The sequence below is a fragment of the Stomoxys calcitrans genome, chromosome 2 (assembly GCF_963082655.1).
Source record: "Stomoxys calcitrans chromosome 2, idStoCalc2.1, whole genome shotgun sequence".
Taxonomy (NCBI): domain Eukaryota; kingdom Metazoa; phylum Arthropoda; class Insecta; order Diptera; family Muscidae; genus Stomoxys; species Stomoxys calcitrans.
The window spans coordinates 13795808-13804674 of NC_081553.1; the positions used below are offsets into that span (position 1 = coordinate 13795808).

Genomic DNA, 8867 nt, shown 5'->3' on the forward strand with positions numbered 1-8867 from the left:
CAATTTATATGGCTATATCAGGTTATGCACTAATTTGAACCATACCTACCAAAGTTGTTGGAAATGATACCAAAACACCACGTGCAAAGTTTCAGTCAAATCCGAAGATAATTGCGCCCTCTAAAAGCTCGCGAAGTCAAGATCCAAGATCGGTTTATATGGCAGCTATATCAGGTTACGAACCGGTTTAAACCATTTTTAACATAGTTTTTGGAAGTGATACCATAACACCACGTACAAAATTTGAGTTAAATCGGACGAGAATTGCGCCCCCTAGAGGCTCAAGAAGTCAAGACCCAAGATCGGTTTATATGGCAGCTATATCAAAACATGAACCGATTTGGCCCATTTACAATCCCAACGGACCTACACTAATAAAAAGTATTTGTGCAAAATGTCAAGCGCCTAGCTTTACTCCTTCGAAAGTTAGCGTGCTTTCGACAGACAGACGGCCGGACGGACATGGCTAATTCGACTTAAAATGTCATGACGATCAAGAATTTATATACCTTATGGGGTCTTAGAGGCATATTTCGAGGTGTTACAAACAGATTGACGAAATTAGTATACCCCCCGTTGTTGTTGTTGTAGCAGTGTATTGTACACTGTGGCGGCAGCCCTTGCCGATGGAGAACTCCATCGGGTCAATCCGATACGTACAACCGGCTGCCATGGGATTGAGTATACCCCCGTCATATGGTGGAGGGTATACAAATTGCAAATTTGGTCCATCAACATTCCACTAAGAAACAGGGGCAAACTTCTCACATAACAATGAGTGCAGTCCGATACATGTTTAAACTCAACGATAAGGGGCCTCCTTTTTATAGCCGAGTCCGAACAGCGTGCCGCAGTGCGATACCTCTTTAAAGAGAAGTTTTACATGGCATAGTACCTCACAAATGTTGTTGTAGCATAAGGAAAATTTTTTCTGATGGTCTCACCAGGATTTGAAACCAGGCGTCCAGCGTCATGCTAATCTCAGCGCTACGGTGGCGGTGGATTTTTGAGCACATCTTGAAAATCGGACCACAAATTAAAATTTGGTAGCCCGAACATAATTTTCGAAATATCGAGGTGACCAATTTTAGTGGCTTGCTGAGAGGCGCGGGGGTGGTGGTTTGCTTTCACATAATACCATTTACTCTCTACCCGTTCTCAAAAAGCAGATTTTTATACCCACCACCGAAGGATGGGGTTATGTTCATTTTGTCATTCTGTTTGCAACACATCCATTTCCGACCCTTTAAATTATATATTCTTGATCAGCGTAAAAATCGAAGACGATCTAGCCATGTCCGGCCGTCTGTGTTGAAATAACGATACAGTCTTTAAAAATAGAGATATTGAGCTGAAACTTTGCAGATTCTTTTTTTTGTCCATAAGTAGGTTAAGTTCGAAGATGGGCTATATAGGACTTAATCTAGATATAGTCCCCATATAGACCGATCCGCCGATTTAGGGTCTTAGGATCATAAAAGCCACATTTATTAACCGATTTTGCTGAAATTTGGCACAGTGAGTTTTGTTAGACCCTTCGACATCCTTCTTCAATTTTGCCCAGATCTTTCCAGATTTGGATATAGCTGCCATAAAGACCGATCTCTCGATTTAAGGTCTTGCGCCCAAAAAAGACGCATTTACTGTCTGATTTTGCCAAAATTTGAGACATTGAGTTGTGTTGGGCCCTTCGACATTCTTCTTCAATTTGGCTCAAATCGGTCCAGATTAGGATATAGCTGCCATATAGACCGATATCTCGATTTAAAGTTTTAGCCCTATTAAAGGTGCATTTATAGTCCGATTTCACTGAAACTTGCCATAGTGACTTATGTTAGGCTTTTCGACATCCGTATCCTATATGGTTCAGATCGGTTTATTTTTAGATATAGCTACTAAAAAGATTAATATTTTGTTATACACAATGGAACAGTGACTTGTACTAATTAGTATTTGGTCCAAATCGGAACATATTTCGATATAGCTGCTATGGGGCATAAGGTATTCAATTTTCACCGGATTTTGACGAAAGGTGGTTTACATATATACCCGAAGTGCTGGGTATCCCAAGTTCGGCCCGGCCGAACTCTGGTGTGCCGCAGGGATCGGTTTTAGAACCTCTTCTGCTTATAGTCTACATTAATGGTTTTTCTCAATTCCTTGGACCCAACATGTGTGAAACTTTTCTTTTCGCAGACGATAAATATCTTCTTTTTAGTGCCGATCGTGGTTTTAGCAATATTTTGGAGACGAATGTTAATGCTTCTATAGGACGAATCTTGTAATAGTCTAGCCTTAACTCGCTTTCTATCAACCCTTCAAAAACTAAGGCATTACAGTTTGGATCCCAGACTCCACCTGGATTTGATATTTTTGTGGGGAATTCTAGAGTAAATTTTGTTGATAGGATTAAATGTTTGGGAATAGTGATTGATAAAGACCTTAATTTCGGTTGTCATATTGACTTTCTCCATTCTCGTGTTTAAGGTATTTTGCGTCGGTTGTATTGGTCAGGTATTTATTTCCCTTCGTGGGTGAAAATCAGATTTGCTCACGCTCTGTTTATGCCCGAATATGAAGCTTGCCCTTGCTGATTTTCTCCAAGAGAGCGTTTGTAGCAGTCTCGCTGCGGTAGAGTCTTATCTGGATTACCTCAATCATTGGTGCTCCAGTAAATGGACATCTTGGGAGTAGCTGATGATATCATCGCCTGCTTTAGAATGCATTGACTTTCCTGGCTCTGCACTGCCTGATGTCATCGTTTTAGGTTCTTTGCCTAGTCTAGTCGTCCGACTTTTTATAAGGTCGGTAATGGTTCCATCGTCGGGTCCCTGTTCGTTAAGCTGTATTGGGTTTTCCATTCCCTGTACTTTCTGATGTTTCAATACTAGGATCTTTGCTTATCTTACCCTTCCAAATCTTAAGTAAATGGGCTTCTTGGTAGTAGGTGATGGTACCATCATCGGCTCCCTGTTCTTTGGGTTGCATTGAGTCTCCTGTCGCTGCGGCTGATTAATGTTTCAATATTAGGATCTTTATCTATCCCATTATTCCGAATCTTTAAGTCGGTGATGCGTCCGTTGTCGGATCGGTCTCTCGCCACTGTCTGATATTTTAGTATTAGGATCTTTGCTTCTCCCAGTCTTTGCAATATTGAGAGATGCCGTGATTGTCTCGTTCTCGGCCCCCTGTTTGTTGGGCGGTGTTGAGTCATCTGCCACTGCACGGCCTGATGTCGCAGAATGAAAATCTCTGCCTATCATAGTCTTTCCAATCTTGAAAAAGACAGCTTTAGTCTTAGCCAAACTTGTCACGGAGATTTGATCAATGCCAACCAAAAAGAGAGTTCCTTCCTCCTTCTCCTCCCTGTAGAAGACCTCGCCTTTTCACTTGTTTACTACTTTTTTCGACTTCAACCCATTGTAAAGCATTCTATTAAGTTGCTGCCGGCAAGCACATTACTGATCACCAATGAATGAGTTTCGTTTTATTCAAACTTTTTTTGTGAGAACTTCATTAACACAAATTTACCAACAAATTCGTTGTAGAGAGATAAGTTTGTGTGAGAATTTCAATGTGCGCTTTAAAAACAATTCGTTATAGAGAAGTTCGTTTAGAGAGCTTAAAATAGGTGAAAATGGCTGAAAAAAAAGATGTGTTTTAAATTTTTACTCGTTATAGGGAACAATTCGTTATAGAGAAGTTCGTCCGCACATACTCTTTATCGTTTTTTAGTAATTTAAAGTTGTTTTTCTCTTTTTTTGTTTTCTTAGGTCTGTTTCAGCCCGCCCGGTAGTCTGTTAATGACCGCCTCGGCAGATCACACAGCACGCTTGTGGCTAATTGAATCGGGACTGTGCTCACAAGTCCTAGCGGGACATGAGGCTGAAGTCTTTTCATGCGCCTTTAGTTATACGGGAGATATAATTCTGACAGCATCCAAAGATAATAGCTGTCGTCTATGGAGGTGATATGACTGGTACACGGTGGATATGATAAGTGATTGAGGAGTTTGGAGTTTGCAATAACTTATAGACCATATCTTACCGTTTCTTTTTGGTATTAGAAAAAAAACTTTTGTTATTTTCAACATTTACTACAAACTCGAGCATATATTTTTTTAATCATTTTTCATCTCCTTTCACTTTTTTTTTTGTTTGTTTTTTGTTTTGTTTTTGTTAAATTTACAAATAGTTTTTTCTGGTTTTTTTATTTTTCTTTTGTTTTTTAGCTTAGGTTGGAAAAAAGTGTAAAATTATTTTTCACCTTTAATTATTACTGTTTCTTTCTATTTTCAGTTTTATTTTTGTGTTTTTTTTTACTTCTTTTTAGGAATATAAGTTGTGGTTTTATTTTCTTGTTTTTGTTTTTGTTTTTTTTTTTATTTTTGTTTTCAATAAGGCTTACATTAAAAATAGAAATTTGAAATTAATTATAATAATAATAAAAATTATTTTAAATTATACTCGTCCTTCTTTTGTAATAATAGTTAAAATTGATGGTATAACAAACATTTTATGATGACAAAAAGTAAAGCAGACAACAAAGAGCCAAAAATAAACAAATGTTTGGTTTTTTTTTTCCATTAAAAGAAAAATTATACATTCATGAATAAAACGATCCATTTTTAATACAGGAATAATTAAGAAAATAAAAAAAAACTTCAATACAATACAATAGTAACGTTAGCTACAAAAAGTGAAAAAATACATAAACGAAGAAATACAAAAAATTAACAGAATAGGAAAATGGTTTGGTTACGCCATAATAAAAATAAATAATAAAAAAAATCCCTTCTAATTTAAAATGGAACTCCTGGTTTGGAAGAAAACTGAAAATTGTTAAGCAAACAATTTTCACAACTAAAAGAGAGAAAAAAAATAAAAAAACAGAGTCAATATTAATTATATAACAAGTGTGTATGTAATATGATGGAAACAAAAAAAATAAACACTTTTTTATTATTAAACCCGTTTCCTACTAACTTGAAGAAAATACAAAAATCAATAAAACCTAAATTTTGATTTAGCATTGTTTTGAGACAATGATTTTGTAAAGTAAGTTTTCTTATATTTATAACACAAAACAAACCAGTAAGGAAAGGCAAAAGTCGGGCGGTGCCGACTATATAATACCCTACACCACCTAGTGCATGTACTTCTTATATGTAGAATTTATCTCGAAATCTAGTCAGACTTTAATTTGGACACCAATTGAAATAGCAATTTAGAACCTTGTAAGATTTTCCTACCATAGGACAAAAGATTTGAATTTCCACATCTTTAAAAGGCCATATCGGATTACAGATTATATGGGAGTTATATCGAAACCTGTGCCAAATTTATTGACACATACTGGGACATGAAATAGAACATCTCACGCCCTATGTTGTAGAGATGTAACCAAAATTGTCGATTTTACTGCTTTAAAAGACCTTATCGGATGAAATATACACATTGGAGCTATATCTAAATTAGGACTGATTTTAATGAAATTTTGCGAACGTATTGGAACGTCAATTTAAACGTCTCATGTAAAATCCGGCGACAATTGTGGATCCTACAGCCTTAAAAGGCCATATCGGATGAACGATATATATGGTAGCTATATCAAAATCTAAACCGATTTTTATGAAATTTTGCACACATATGAAGACGTCAAATAAAGCACCTCATGCAAAATTTTGTAGAGATCGGACCAAAATTGTAGCTTCTACAGCCATAAAAAGCCAAATCGGATGAAAGATATATATGGGAGCTATATCAAAATCCGAACCGAATTTTATCAAATTTTCCAGATATATTAAGATCAGTAACAAAACAGTCCGTGCCAAATTTTGTGCAGATCGGTTGAAAATTGTAGCTACTACGGCCATTTAAGTACAAATCGGGTGATACATATATGGGAGCTATATCTAAATCTGATCCGATTTTTATGATATTTTGCACACATATGTAGACCCCAAATAAAACACCCCATGCCAAACTTTGTGAAGATCGGATTAAAACGGTGACTTCTACAGCCATAAAAGTCCAGGTCGGATGAAAGATATATATGGGAGCTATATCTAAATCTGAACCGATTTTTATGACATTTTGCATACATATGTAGACCTCAAATAAAATACCCAATGCCAAATTTTGTGAAGATCGGTAAAAAATTGTGGTTTCTACAGCCTTAAAAAACCAATAAGGATGAAATATATATATGGGAGCTATATCTAAATCTGAACCGATTTTTTCAAATTCAAAAATCAATAGCGTTTGTCCTTGGGCCAAAAAAGTGACATATGCAAAATTTCGTGACAATCGAACAACAAATACGACCTGCAGTTTGATTACAAGAATACATGGACTCACAGACGGGCAGACGGACAGACGTACATGGCTAAATCGTATCAGAAAGTGATTGATGGGTTTAGCTCTTCTCCTTCTTAGCGTTGCAAACAAATGCACAAATCTATAATACCCTGCACCACAGTGGTGGTGTAGGTATAAAAATACCTATCGATTTGTTTCGGTGGGAAATTCAGTAAATTTCTTCCAAAACAAGTATTCAGTAATACCTTGATTTGCCTAGTAATTGTTTCAAAAAAAATCGCGGCGTGAATCGAAGTATCGGCCTATATTGTAGCTACGAGTATATGAGAAAACTGGCTTGATATGGACCATATTAGGTAAGGGTAGTTAAATGTGCAACAGAAATTCATATAAAAAATTCATCGAAAATTTGTGCTTTTTGGAAGCTGTATCTATCATGAACCCAATTGAATTAAAATCTGCCTTTGTGAAAAAAAAATTGAATGTCCTTATTGGGATTTTCGGCTTTATTTTTGGGCATTTTTTAAACTCTCAAAACTTCATCATTCAATAGTTTAGTTCGACGATGTATTTCAAATTGTTGGACAACGAGACATTACTAACAACTTATAAAGCGACTCCAGTAGTGGAAACTAGTAAGAGCATGCTAAGTTGTGCCGGGTCGAATCATGGATCGCATTTGTCGAGTTCTATGCGCAGTATCTCTTTTTAGGCAAACAAAGAATACTGACAGCCCAATTCTGAAAACCTCCTGGGAATAAACTCCCAGGGAGAATTAATTTCTCCCTCGAATAAAATCCTCCTATTCTGATTGAATGGGGAGAGAGAATTTCGGTTTCTCGAAAACAGCTGTTTTGCTTCAGCCTTTTATATGGGAGTTGTATCAAGCTATTGATCGATTCAGATCATATTAGACACGTATGTTGAAGGTCATGAGAGAAGCCGTTATACAAAATTTCAGCCAAACCGAATAAGAATTTCGCCCTCTAGAGGCTCAAGAAGTCAAGACCCCAGATCGGTTTATATGGCAGCTATATCAGGTTATGTACCGATTTGCACCATACTAAGCAGTTATTGGAAGTCATAACAAAACACCTCATGCTAAATTTCAGTCAAATCGGATGAGAAGTGCGCCCTCCAACGGATAAAGAAGTCAAGATCCAAGATCGGTTTATTTGACAGCTATACCAGATTATGAACTGATTTGAATCATACTTAACACGGATGTTGAAAGTGACACCAAAACACTACGTGCAAAATTTCAGTCAAATCGGACGAGAATTGCGCCCTCTAGAGGCTCAAGAAGTCAAGACCGGACGAGAATGGCGCCCTCTAGAGGCTCAAGAAGTCATGACCCAAAATTGGTTTATATGACAAGCTATACCAGATTATGGACCGATTTGAATCATACATAACACGGTTGTTGAAAGTGACAGCAAAACACTACGTGCAAAATTTCAGTTAAATCAGACGAGGATTGCACCCTCTAGAGGCTCAAGAAGTCAAGATCAAAGATCAGTTTGTATGGCAGCTATATCAAAAAATGGACTGATTTGGCCCATTTACAATCCCAACCGACCTACACCAAGAAAAAGTATTTGTGCAAAATTTCAAGCGTCTAGCTTTACTCCTTCAAAAGTTAGTTTGCTTACGACAGACAGACGAATGGACGAACGGACGGACAGACGTGCGGACATGGCTAGATCTACTTAAAATGACATGACGATCAAAAACATAATGACGTAATTAGTATACCCCCCTCCTATGGTGGAGGGTATAAAAATGTATGCAATGGAAAAAACTAAACACCTGTCAAAACACGCAGACCTAAAAACCATCACGCGCAGCCTATAGATGGCAAACATCGACCATCTGTACGAGGAGGCCAAGATTCTTAAAGTTATCCATATTTAAAAGCCACAATGGTAAATACCAAAATAACATAAAAATAGACTCCATACCAAGGCGTATTTATCAGGTGGCCGCATCAACCCAGCTGATAGATATGTCAATTCATTTTTGAATACGCCTTACAAAAAAAAACTTCAAAATAAATATTTTTTAAATTGATTTTTGTGTTTACTGCTTTTATGATTCTTAAGCTTAGATTATAATATGATGGCACGCGTCTAACAACCTTAATCGCTGTAAGCTTCACTCAGGAAACCCAAGTCCATTTTGTCGCCCCAAAAAAGATTGAAAAAACGCAGAAGAACCCAGATAAAATTTACGTCAGTACAATGTCAGACATTAGAATGAAGAAGCCAACATGCATGACAAAACGGCGGCCAGGCGGGCTGGAGAGTTCCCTCTAATCTGCCATTTAAAGCCATAGTTGTCAAGAATGGCTAAAGGACTATGTGTCTGAAGATAATTTAGACATATAAAAGCTATTCGTTTAGCCATAATCCTGCACTTACCCCCTCAATTTCTGGGCAATGCCACAATAGTTGCCCAACCGACTATAACTCATCCTCATCTCCAATGTAAGTCCGTCATGTGTCCGGTATGTCGTCAAAGTCCTGACAATGCAATGAGTGAGGTAGC

At 37.2% G+C, this 8867-nt stretch overlaps 1 protein-coding gene across 4 annotated transcripts in view; it reads left to right on the forward strand.

Moving 5' to 3' along the window:
- LOC106087260 (dynein assembly factor with WDR repeat domains 1) overlaps positions 1 to 4455 on the forward strand; it is a 99082-nt gene extending 94627 nt beyond the window's left edge. For all 4 annotated transcript variants that reach the window (XM_059363108.1, XM_059363109.1, XM_013252247.2 and 1 more), the window contains one exon: positions 3774 to 4455. In XM_059363108.1, the coding sequence (XP_059219091.1) occupies positions 3774 to 3971 (198 nt within the window). In that variant the 3' untranslated portion in view covers positions 3972 to 4455. The remainder of the gene's footprint in view (positions 1 to 3773) is intronic.
- The last annotated feature ends 4412 nt before the right edge of the window (positions 4456 to 8867 follow it).